The sequence below is a fragment of the Gavialis gangeticus genome, unplaced genomic scaffold, assembly GCF_001723915.1.
Source record: "Gavialis gangeticus isolate Ggan-Ray unplaced genomic scaffold, GavGan_comp1, whole genome shotgun sequence".
In the NCBI taxonomy this organism is placed as follows: Eukaryota; Metazoa; Chordata; order Crocodylia; family Gavialidae; genus Gavialis; species Gavialis gangeticus.
The window spans coordinates 26,358,338-26,371,274 of record NW_017729000.1 but is presented as its reverse complement, the minus strand read 5'-3'; the positions used below and the strand labels follow the sequence as shown (position 1 = coordinate 26,371,274).

Sequence of the window (12,937 nt, the reverse complement as noted above, 5' to 3'; positions counted from 1 at the left end):
AAACAATCTTCCTATGCCCAAAATCATGGCTTGCTATCTGCCAGAAAACAAATACAAAGGAAAATAATGTTTGAGGATAACGTTGGTTTTTATAATTTGGTAGACAGGTTAAAACATTACTTTTGTTTCCTTGCATATCTAACTACTAATACCTCAGATTATTAAAAGTCAAATAATTTTAAAAACAATCTGTTTTTCCCAAGTTATGACTCTTGTTGCCTTTTTAATTACTTTGAGCTTGGATAGTCAGACAGACTAGAAGTAGGGTGAAACAAACTAATTTGCTTCTCTCTTTCAGTTGTTAGGAATACACTGAAACTGTAAAAGTCATAAAGACATTTTCATTCATATTTGATTTTATTAAACCACTTTTCAAACAAATCCTAAAATCTGGACCTAAACAGTATTTTAAGCCCTGTTTCAATTAGATAATTTAACATTTTTCTCAACTACTCTGTCTCTGTGTGTATTCAGATTTATTCTGGGTAATGCAAGCTTCAGGTAAGGATGATGTGGCTCATGGTTGAGTGAATGTTTCACATCTCCAAGGAACAGCATCTTTTGACAGTGTTTTTTTCCTGAGTGATTTTTTCTATTATTATCAGCCCATATTCACAATGACTTTTTTAGCCCTGAGCTTTCTACATCAGACACTTGGTTAAGAATTCATATTTCCGTCCTGGGAATTCAGCAATGTTAAGATCCTTGCTGCCTTGGCAGGATACTGAGCTTAAAGATTTGTGCCTGGATAACATCAAGGAAGGAGCACAGCTGTTCCTTCTTGCAGGCACCCCAGATTATTTTCTTCAGAAACTTCTGTTCACACATAATCCATCTCCAAGTCCTATCCAGAACTCAGTTACAGCAACAAAGCACTCCTTGTGAAATGCAGCTCATACTTAAATTTTCAATTGGCTCATTTTAGTATGCGGTTTGTTCCTTATCTTCCCTGGATACCACTTGGAGCTCATAGCTTTAAGATTTCCAGCTATCTCTAGAAGGTAAGGTGAATATAAAAGAGCCTCAATTCCTCCTTGTAGCTACAGATTCTCCCTTTATCTATAGGCTGAGGTTCTGAATCCCATCTGTTGTTCTGAGATGGACTCACCTGCATGCCCATGCTTTTGTGCCAGGTATTTGTATGGCTCTGAGTGGTAGTTCTGGTAGACATGGTCCATAGACATGGCAAAAAAAGCAGTTACATGCTTTCCCATTTGATATTCAAATGCAAATCTACCCACCTGTGAGCAACCCCTTTCATGTAGCTTTCTCAACTTTCAAGTACTGCCAGGAACAGGAGAGAGAGAAGGGGGCCATAGAGAAAGTGTTAGAAGCAAAAAGAAGATACTGACTTCTGCAGTTTCACCTTCCTCTGTATCTCTATGCCTCCTTTTAAAGGAGCGTATCACTTCACTTTCCAACTATTGGCTCTCTGTCCATAAACCCAACCAAGTCTCTGCTTGTCCGTCTATCGGTGGTGACCTTAGGGTTGTTGGGGCCCTGGGCAAGAGAGTCATTTTAGCCCCTTAGAGGCTTAATTTTGATGACCTATAAGCAAGTCAGACATTTTCAATTTCAATTTCACGTTGCCCTGTCCATGAAACTGCAATAAAAGTATCTTAATCCAATATTAATAATACAATGAAAGAGTTTTTTAACATTGAGCTATATTCTAGGTTCATTTTAGGTTCAAAATTTTGGGGCCCCCTAAACTGTGGGTCTCTGGGAGGTCTCCTGGTTTGCCCTTCCCTAAGGCCACTACTGCTTCCATGCTCTATACAGCATGTACACAAATCCTATTGTCATGGTCATCATAAGTATAGATGACTCTACAATACAGCTGCATACATCCAAGTGCCTCACTGAAAGTAAGCAAGGACATTACCAGACATCTGCAGAACCATGGAAAACCTGCAGAAAGAGATTTTTGACAAAGTGTTACATTTTACTAGTGAACCCCATTTTTAATGTGATACTTTTCTTGATCTTTTATCAGGTATTGTGTTTTAGCTCTGCAAGGAACCTTCATAGCATGTCCAATTCTGAAAGCTCAGCAACTGGATAAGCTTCCCAAAGAGCAACGAGATCTGGAAATCCACTTGTGGAGGACAAAAAAGCAAGCTACCTTAGGCACATCTTCAGTCTGTGTTGATGAGGTTAATCTAAGCACCGGCAATGTATGCCTGTCACCATTCCTACATCCAACAGCATCTGCTATATCCCATGATAACCTCAGACTATCCCCCCAAGATACAAACCCCAGAAGGGAGGGGATACTGAATAGAGAAAGCAAATATTCCATCAGGAGGCAGGCAGAGGAAGAAACTACTTCAGCCAGTTCCTCAGTGACAGCCTCACCTTGGCAGTATCAATTTTTGACTGATAGGAATGCATCTCCTGGGCAGTTCATTGGCCAGTTGACTGATGGTTGTGATGAAAGACGTAACCGTGGAAGCCATCGGAGATCAGTGAGTGCAGTGACACTATAAAGGATCTTGAGTTCTGAGCTTTCAACAATGTGCTAACCTTCCTGGACATATTACTGCTGCTGTGCAGCCCTCAAGGATAAAGAGTGCAGCAGGCGAAACTTTTTTCATAACTATGTTCAACTGTGAAACTTTCTAGAAATACACAGATGGCTTTGCGAATCTTCTGGACTAGCTCAATATGATATATTAATATGTGAAATAGGCCATGTGCACATATCAGTTTTCAGGGATGTGGGCTGACTTGATAAATGGTTGGTTTCTTTGGTGTTGTTTGACCAGGAGAACATATATGAGCATCAGTTAATCACTGTGAAATGTACAATCTGGACAAAAACTGGAGATGTTTCTCATCAAATAACATTTTCTCTTCAAAGTAATAGTGACCTGCATGGTGATTACATGGTAATTATACATTTAGGACAGCAAGGAAGGACCGATCCTATATACTGTGCCATTCCAAAGAACAACAAGCTCTTCTTTAATACCTAAGAAACAAAGCCTTAAAAAGGTCCGATCAAAAAGCCCTTGAATCCCTTCAGCTTTTTAAAAGTTAGCAATAAGCCACTTATAAAAGAGGGAATTGGTTACCTTCAGTTGTTAAAAGTAATATCTAAAATGTCTGACAGAAAAAATGCTCTAGTTTTCAGGCTGTATGCTTTATACAAGTGACAGCACAATATGTAGTTGCACTGTTTCCTCTCTATTGTCAGAAGGGCCCATTTATATAGGTTGACTTTCCTCACAGTAATACTGGGCAGGAAGAAAACATTTTTATAAACAGAAAACCACAAAAGTTGGCAGGAAGACTCCAGGCCAGTTATAGATATTTAAAGCTACCAAATATATATCCAAAAGTGTAATGGAAATTTTAGTTAAAGCATATCTATTCCTGATTTCTTCTAATCTGGAGATGGTATTTATTTCCTTCCTTCCTACCCTGTACTATTTGATATATCTATAGAGCATAACGCAGTGACATGCAAGGAGACCTAGGATGAGTTACGTGCAGAACACAGTACAGTCACATTAACCAAGGCAGAATACTCTGCTAATTATCACTGCTATGAGAAGCAAGGCTTATTAGGCTACATAAAACACCATATGAATGCAGTTATACTGTATTACGTAAATGCATATAGCACCAGTGCCCTGATTACTTCAGGTATCTCTGCATGGCACTTCACTGTGCTGTGTAGTTACACCATTTGCATAGTGTTGTTATGTTCTGTCAAACACATCTCATATTGGCGTAGCTCAGTGGTGGAGGCAAAGATTTCCATATGTTCATCATGTTGCTGGGGATCATTTAAGATGAAAGTTGCTATAGAGATGGAAGATATTTTAATAGTACAACAAATAAATCTACGTCTGAGCTGAGATTTGGGCACATCAATTGCTTTGGATATGAATGGTACGTTACAGTAGTTGTGGTTGCCTATAATGACTAAAAGTCAGGTTATCTTCTTACAGTTCTATTAAAATGCAGAAGTTCATCCCTATCAGTATCTTAAAGCAACAAGATACAGGAACATTCACAAACAACACTCTGACCCCTAGCTGTTGCAATGCAATGAAAGATGTCTTCAGTATTTCCCATAGAAATATTCACTATTAATACCATGTTAGATTCAAGATATCACAACAAATAGCTACAACTCAATCATGCACTAAGTTCAGCTGGTCTCATATTTTTGTGACTCAGCAGAAAACTCCAGTTTTTTTAGCTTTTTAAATGTGTAAAGCAGTAAATTTTAGCTAATTATTTGTTACACATCACAATGTGTGACGTCTCTTTAATAAACTGTTTAGCAAATACAGGCAGTCCTCAACTTACAACGTTTTGAGTTACGTTTCACACTTGCAACCATTATAAATTGACACCCTGTTTCAATTTTATGACGTCAGTTTTGACTTACAACGCTGGATCCGAAGCAATGCCACGCCAGCAAACAAGTTTGCTGTGTCGCTCATCTCCCTGGAGAACATCTGTCCAAATTTGCTTAGACACTTTCTTTAAGAAAGCAGACAAGACTCCAGAAAAACTTGCAGCCAAGACTACTGAGAAGACTCCAGCCAAGAACGCTTCAAAAAGTCTAACCAAGAGCCCTTCAAAAAGTCCAGCAAATCACCTCAGAGAAGTCCTTCCAAATCAAGATGATTGCTATTTACAATATATATACATTAATTTAGCTATATTACTCAGCTATAATTGATCGAGTAAAAAATTCTGCGGTATTTTTGGTGAAAATAGGGTATCAGGCCTTGGTTCAGGAACCAATCCCCCATTTATAACATTGTTTCTTATGAGAAAATTGATTCTGAGTTACAATGTTTTGACTTAAGACACGGTTTTCAGGAACCAATTGTGTCATAAGTCCGAGGACTGCCTGCATTCATTTGCTTTCTGTTTTATATATGGTAACCCACAATTTGCTAGTTACTGTTGCTTTAACATAACACAGAAAGGACTGAATAGCATCCCTACCACTTAAACTTATTTCAACTATTACTGTGTTAAGCGTATAACTATAATTGATACAGTATTAATTGTCAGCTTTAAACCAATCTAAAAGAGGCGGTTTTCGTACAATGACAGGAATTAGGTGCTGTTGAGATTATTATTGTGGGAACAGAGAGTGTTCACTTTACCCACTCACTGCCTGAGAATGAATCCTTTGGTGATGATATCTGGGGTGAAATGTTTCTGACTCCCAGACATGTTTTTACATGACCTAGTCCTGTTCCTTTGAACCCCGGGAAATAAATTGCTCGTTTTTTCTCACATATGTTATGATTTCAAAATAGGAAATATTTTTATAGTAATAAAACTGATATAGTTACAACTTGGAGTCATATCCAGGATTAGTGTTGCCTATCAAAAATAGCACCTTCAGAGCTCTTTTTATCTGTTCCTCTCAAAGCACTTTGAAGAGGAGTTCAGGATTGCTGTCCCAGTTTTACAGAAGAGAAAATAGAAGCAAAGAGGACAGAAGAGACCTGTTCCAGGTCACTCCACAGTCCAATGGCAAAATCAAGCATGGAATCCAAATTTTCAAAGTCCAAATCCAGTTCTCTTTCCACTAGGCCACATTTGGCATGCAATGCATAGAGGTTAGATAATGGATAATAATGTGTAACTGCAAGAATTTACGGAAAAACTGGAGGGACAACCAAGACCAAGATAAGTAAAGCTGGGAACTATTGTAGAGCACCCTGACTACAAGGCCAGGAATTCATTGTGTGATATTTCTTCTCACACCCTATCTGGAAAACTGCTTTACCATTTAGGCTGTCCTTCCCACTGTGGAGCCAGGTTGTGGAGGTAGCTGAGAGAATAGTTGAAGAAGATTTTCTCTTAAACAGGAGCAAAGACTCCCTGCAATGTGTTTCAAAGCCTTCCCAGAGGCTCCTTAATGATGGCAACCATACTCTGTTAAACACCATGCAAATAGAGTGAGGTGGTTCTTGTCCAAGATGCTCACAGTGTGATTCAAAATCATTGATTTTAATTGACAGAAGAAGGCAATAGAGCTGACCTAAATAATTGTATATCCTGACCCATAATCTACCTGGTAATAAAAGAACCTGATAGCTTCATTGATTGGTAGATGACTACAACATAATGGCCCAATACAATCCCGTAGAATAGAGACTGCAGTCTTCTGGGCCAGAAAGTCCTGTAGGGGCACAGTGGGGCAAAGCATTCAAACTTGCTCGCCTTCACCCTCCAAGTCTTCTGAATAGCCCCACAGGACATTCAGTTCTGATGTGAATAGTCAGAAAGCAGAACAATTATTTAGCTTTTTGATGTATAGGGTGCTGTAAATCATTGTTTCATTTAATTAGACCACAGAATACTAAAAAGTACTGACTGCCAATGAAGTCTTTACATACTTCTTTTTTTTTTTTGGTCTGTGGCAACCACATGAAACAACCACATAGATAACTGTGCTTTGAGCTACAACAAAGTGATAGTCAGTATTATCAGTGTGACAAACTGAAGGTGACACCTTTTCTAAGTGAACAGCTATGCAAGCCCACTGCTATTCAGTAAGTGACACAAGATCTCCTGGGCTAGTTGCGGTGGTCAGAAAGGAGCCGTCCATCATGTTCTTAGGGGAGAAGATTTTATTAGATGCAAGGGGCAGGAAATCCTCACATTTGTTGCCTGGATTTGTCTATGCCTCTCTTAGAACAATGCTTTGGAAATGTGGCCTTTGGCCTGCTAGATATTGGCCATAATTGTCTAAATGCCAAAAAGAATCAGGGGAGGAAGTAGGGCACTGTTTGCTTTTCCTCACAGGTGTGAACGTTGACAGTCATACTATATCCAGACTAATCACACCAAGGAATATGTTTTGCCTTAGGATGTATCACCATCTATTTTGCAACATGTGTGCTGCTGCTTTAATGTTTAATTCATTTGTTTGATTGCAGTACTAAGCACTGTGCAAGTACTGAGCTGTTTGCTTTGGGGGTAAGATGACTTCAGACAGGATGCAGTATGATTAGATACTTGTGAGCAGTGTAGCTGAATAAAAATATAAAAGCTAAGACAAGAGACTCTTGAATATAATGATCCCAGAGGGTGGGATTTAGAGGACTGACCGAATAATGCTGAAGATCCATAAAGTACTTTTGACATTGCTGGTGATTGGAACTCACTGCAATTATCAGTGCATGAGATAAATGTGAATAGGACTTGCTGCCTAACAATTATAATCTAACACCTAATTATTCTGAGTTACATAAACAAGACAGAGACTGAATACAGAGATTGAATTCAAAATGAAAATGCTTTGGGGGATGACTGTCCTTTACCTTAAGGCCTCAGAAGGACTGGAAATGGATGCCAGGAAACAGTCCCAATATAAGGGAGCTTTTCCATGAGCAGGGAGGCGTTCTAGAGCAGTCTTTGCCAGTAAGGCTGTTCTTTACTTCCCAGGAGCTCATACAAGGCCAACGATATGCCCAGCCCCAAATAAAGAGTCCATACCTCAGGAAAAAGGTGAACTAGGAATTGGAACCCAAGCATTTCTCTTCTTGATAACACTGATCACTTCATCATGGATAGTCTTAAAGTATTTAATTGGTAGTGGTACAAAGAATAATCTACTTTCATGGTAACTGACCAGGACTAATTCATTTGCTGGGCTAATTCTTACATTCCTGCTTCCATTCTGCTGCTACCCTTTATCCCCACCTGCCTGTACCTCTTCCTGGTCTTGAAACCTCTCTCTCTCCTCTGCCCCAGCGTCTGTGTCTGGTGTCTCCCTAGGTATTTTTCCTCTTACTCATTTGCAAAACTTGAAAGCATTGATAATGAATTTCTTCCTTTCCTTGCCTGCCAATTTCAGCCACTTTTTCCTCTCTTTCTCATCCCAGTTCATCCACCTGGCTATCAACCTCAGCTCTCTTTGCCTTACTCTGTAACTGTAATTCTTGCCTCTGTCCTCAACCCTATGCTTTTCTCCCTGGCATCTGCATTTTTCTCCAACTTTCCTGAGTCAGCTGCCACCCCAGCCATCCTATTTGTCTCATTTAATCTCCTCCATTAACTGTCCTGAAAATTCCTCATGTGATCTCTAACAAACACTGCTGTCTGATCTCTGTATTCCCTTTCTACAGCCAGGACCATACTATTTTTCCCCCATCCTCTCAACCAAACAGAATGAACAGGTAAACCTGTCTTCTCTTCATCCTTTGCATTTCCTATCCATAATTCATATCCACCACACTTATTCGGAGGTCTCCCATCTCTTGTGTTCCTAGCTCTTAGGTTTGTTTCTTTTTCTTCATCCCCTCCTAAATCATAACTTCATCTTTTCTTCTCATCCATTCCTCACCCTCTATTGATTCATCCCCTGTGTCTGCATCCACATCTTTGTGTTTCCTACATGGTGCACAACCATTCAGTGCTCAGGACTGAAAAAAGGCTGTGATGTGAGTATGCACTTAACCTCTATGTAAACAAGACTTATTTACTATAGGAACAGCCTTAAGGTTTTTTTTACCTCATTAAAGCTCCTTACCTTGTTCCCAAGGGCACCTTATGCCTCTAATAGCAGCTTTTAAATTGTGGGGACCTAGTCAGTTCAGGGCTGCTTAGAAGCCATCAAGGCTTCCAACCCAGTCTCCAATTACACAGTTAAACAGAGTACAATTATTTTGCAATGTAGACAGTGGAGCCAAGAAGTTCCTATGTATTTAAGCAGGTTATGCAGATAATTGGAGTCTGCTATAATGTAAGCAATAGGCAAAAAAAAGTCAGAACTGGTATGGTGTTATCACTTAACTGCATAGATCATACTCTTATCTGATATGCATACTAGCAGGAACAGAGTATTGAAAACTCCTTCCTTAAATCTCATCACTTCTATACTTATCATCTTAAATCCTTCCTCTCCTTTGTCTATAAAATACTTGACCAGGCTGCCTATTTTGGACCAGCAGCCAAGGATTCAACTTCTACGTTCTATGAAAATTGTGCTTTCTAAAGACAGATCAGGAAGGCATTTTGCTCTTGTTTTCCCCACAAAAATGGGTAAGAGAAAAAAATAATGTTCATTTGAATATTATTTCCATAATTCAGTAATAATGTCTCAAGACAAATGGTAGATACTTAAACCTAATTTAGAATGACCCACAAGAAAGCCAAAGTTGAATATGTAATTTAACTTCTTTGTGGGTTGATGTCATGGATGTGACCAAGGCAAAGGCAGCTGACAGCTTGACCCTAGAGCAATGACTCTCAGCCAGTGTGCTAGGGTACCCTGGGGTGCTGCGAGGTCCTTTGAAGTGTGCTGTGAGGCACAAGGAAATAAGTAGATGTGCCACATTCAGGTTTGCCCCTGCCCAGACAACACACCCCTATTGCCTAGCCCTTTTATAAAGAGGTAAGCACTCTAATATATAAATTAGTTTTTGAAATTAGTGAATTGAATAGTACCAAAAGTTATGGTGGGATGCCTCAAATCCAAAAAGATTGAGAACCACTGCTTTAGAGGCTCATACCCCCATGGGGATCAGGAACAGGCAGAGTCAAGGAAGCAAGAAGTCCAACTTGAGTCAGGGGATTAAGAGTAGGCAGGTTGGGAGGTCAAGATTTTTAAGACACTGGGACATAGGTTGTGACCCTGTGTAGAACTACAAGCCCCCGAGTCAGGAACAAACTGAGCTTAGGGATCCAGACTGGAATCACTAGCCAGCAGGGTCTGGACTAGGATGTGGGCAGGCATTGAGCTAAGCTATGAGACAGGAGCTGGATGTCAAACAACAGAGGCCTGGACTGGAGTTTAGAAACGTAAGAGGTCAAGGAGCTCTAGAAACAGTTTGGAATCAGGAGTCTGCAGGCAATAACCAAGAAGCCAGAAAAAAAGACCCTGGACAATAGGAAAAAATAGGCAGAACCCAGGGACTGGGAACTAGGAATCAAAGATAGGGAATTTAGAGCAAAGCATGAGAAGCATAAATCTGGAGAGAGAAACATTCATCCTGCTGAGTAGCATGGTGGGCTCTGAAAGCCATGTTGTTTATAAGCAGGTATTTGTGCCCATGCAGGAACCAGAGCCAGCTGCGGGCAGCCAGGCCCACTCCATAGCCAGAGCCAGTTGGGGGCAATTTAGCCTGCCTGCTGCCTTCACTCCTGACAGTCAAGGAAACAAGCCTGTCCATGTTTTGAAGCACCATAGTACTAAACTCCCTTCATAACCCCACAAAAGTACATAGACATGAAAACAGCTTCAACTGAGCCTGCATCTATTTAGATTTCTAAACCAATAGACGATATGTAGTATCAGAGCCCAAATTATACAGCCGAACTTCCCATGCTTTCAGCAGATGTCACTGGAGAATCACAAGCATAAAACCTTATAGGAGCAATAAATGTTTTAGAACCCTACTGAAAATGTGCATGGGGATATAATTTACCCCTATATATTTGTTTGTAATTATCTGCCTTTGGTCTTTAAGCTGATTTTCTGCAATCCAAACATTTCTCAATCTTTAATTCTTTACAGAATCATGAAATGTAGCACTGTTCTTCAACTCTCCAATGCAGCAGGTTGCACAGCATCCCTAGGTAACCTGATGCAGTGCTCCTCCCGATAGATGGATAGGATTTTTTTCCTGGTATCAAATCTAAATCATCTTTGCTACATATTAATTTGATTTCTTTGTCTACATCATAAATAGACTTTGGGGATAATGATCCATTGTCCTTGTTATAAAAATGTTTATATATTGTAAGATTGTTATCAGGTTACCTTCAGTCTTCTTATTTTAGCCTAAATAAACAGATCCATTACTTTCAACTTTTTCCTCAGAGGTCAATGTTTATCAAAACTCTTGTCATTTCTGTTGCTCTCTTCTGGACACTTTCCAATTTTGTGCATGATGATATGTGATTTTAATGAAATTAGGAGGAACTGAAAAATAGACAATAATGTATTTAACCACTGGGTATGAATACTCATGAACATATAGAAACATCTGCAGGAGCCCCAGTGGTATTAGTGGTGCATACTATATTATGTTAGTAAGTCTGAAAGAGTATGAACACCAGACTGTAATCTTATGATTTACACTAATCTCTGTGCCAGCTTCCTGGACTACACATGTAGGAAAATAGCTTCCCCTTCCATACAGGCACCATGTTAAAATCACCATCCATTCTCAGAGTAAGATTTCTAACTGTATTGCTTTTAATAGCCAGTAGAGAATAATACATTGGGAGAATACCTGGTAGTTCACCCTGTTTCACTTGTGAAGAATTATTTGCTTGCTATTAATATTTCTTTTTTAATTATTAGAATGATAGTGAAGTATCATGCCCTTAGTGTGGCTCCACACTGCAAACTGCAGTGGGGTGCAAAGCTATAGAAGCTAGCTTTAAGGAAGCTAGTTCAGGTACTCATAGCAGTCCACAACAGCAGCCCACAACTCAGTGTGGGATAACATACCCTACCCTTGTCTAAGTCTGCGGTGCTAGACTGTTTCTGGTATCCAAGATAGTTTATTTTCAGCCATCATTTTGCAGTGCTGACATACATACATAGAGCCATTGAACTCAGCAGAACTACATGCCCAAGTTAAGCAAAAGTGTGTTTTCAGGACTGAGCCTAAGTCCTTTAATGTAGAAACAGGATATGCCTACAGGGAATAATGTTGAGTTGCCAGAGATGAACCTTGCATGAAATGCCAGGGGGCGGTATGAATGCAGGCACAGCGGGAGCACATATTCTAGAATATAGCCAAAACTGGAGCCTCACATCTGTGATCCTTTATTTAGAGGGGGCTAGATTGATCTCTGTGTTCCAAAGCATCCTTCTGGTTTTGCTTCCATTTGAGGTCCAGAATAAGACAGGGTCTATTTTCTAGACACTTCCAAAATGCTCAGTAAAACTGTTAAGCTAGGGATAGACATTACGCATAAACCAGTTTAAGTGATCGTAAACTGGTTTAGACTTATAACAGAACAAATGTTCATTGCACCTAAACCAGTTTGAAAATGGCTGAAGTCGGTTTGGGATAAACCTGGTTGAACGTAGTATCAGACTTAACTGATTTGTGCCAAACCAGTTTATGCAATGTCTGTACCAGACCCCTTGCTCGTTTAAATTAAATCAGACCCCCCCGGCATCCCGGCATGCTCTCTGGGCTGGGCGGGACGATGTGCTCCACAGCAGGGCTGGCCCCTTCCCTCTTCTCCCTGGCTGCAGCTCTGGCAGAGACTTGCAGGCACAGCAGGGTCTGCCTGGCTTCCTCCTGCTTTTCCCCTCCCCTTACCACTCCCTGCTAAGCAGGGATCCCCTGTCCCCTCTGCCTTTCACAGACACACTGCATTAGCTAGCAGACCACGTGCTGGCTATGGTCTGTGCTGTGGCAGATACAGCTTCTTGGAGCTAATCAACTGGTCAGCTGGCAGTGTCCCTCCGTTCCTTCTTTGTTTAAGAAGAACTTAAACTAATGAGAGAGGCTGTTTGTTTTCTGATGATGTGATAAATGCTGATAACAGAGCTGATAAATGCTCTGTTATCAAGGAGGGGGGAACCCCTCCCTAATCCTGCCAGGGACTCGCCATGCCCTTCTCAGCTCAACCTTGTGGAAGGGAAGGGAGGGCTGCTCTAGTGCCTCCAGTGTCTCACCTAAGCCACTGCAGGCATGTACCTGCATGTTTGAGATGTCTGTTAGTTACAAAGTGATTTATCCTAGCCAGGTTAAACAGAGTGGTAGTGGATGGGTCCTTCTCGACCTGGAAGGATGTGGGAAGTGGGGTCCCACAGGGCTCCGTCCTTGGGCGCGCCCTGTTCAATATCTTCATCAGTGATTTGGATGAGGGGGTGCAAAGCACCCTGTTCAAGTTTGCTGATGACACTAAGAAGTGGGGGGATGTGGGCACATTAGAAGGGAGGAACAGGCTACAAATGGACCTAGACAGGTTACAAGGG

The 12,937-nt window shown here is 40.6% G+C and overlaps 1 protein-coding gene across 3 annotated transcripts in view; it reads left to right on the top strand.

Moving 5' to 3' along the window:
- Positions 1-4,304, top strand: part of ATP10B (ATPase phospholipid transporting 10B (putative)) — a 396,833-nt gene extending 392,529 nt beyond the window's left edge. For all 3 annotated transcript variants that reach the window (XM_019506484.1, XM_019506483.1, XM_019506482.1), the window contains one exon: positions 1,997-4,304. In XM_019506484.1, coding sequence (XP_019362029.1) covers positions 1,997-2,489 — 493 coding nt within the window. In that variant the 3' untranslated portion in view covers positions 2,490-4,304. The remainder of the gene's footprint in view (positions 1-1,996) is intronic.
- The last annotated feature ends 8,633 nt before the right edge of the window (positions 4,305-12,937 follow it).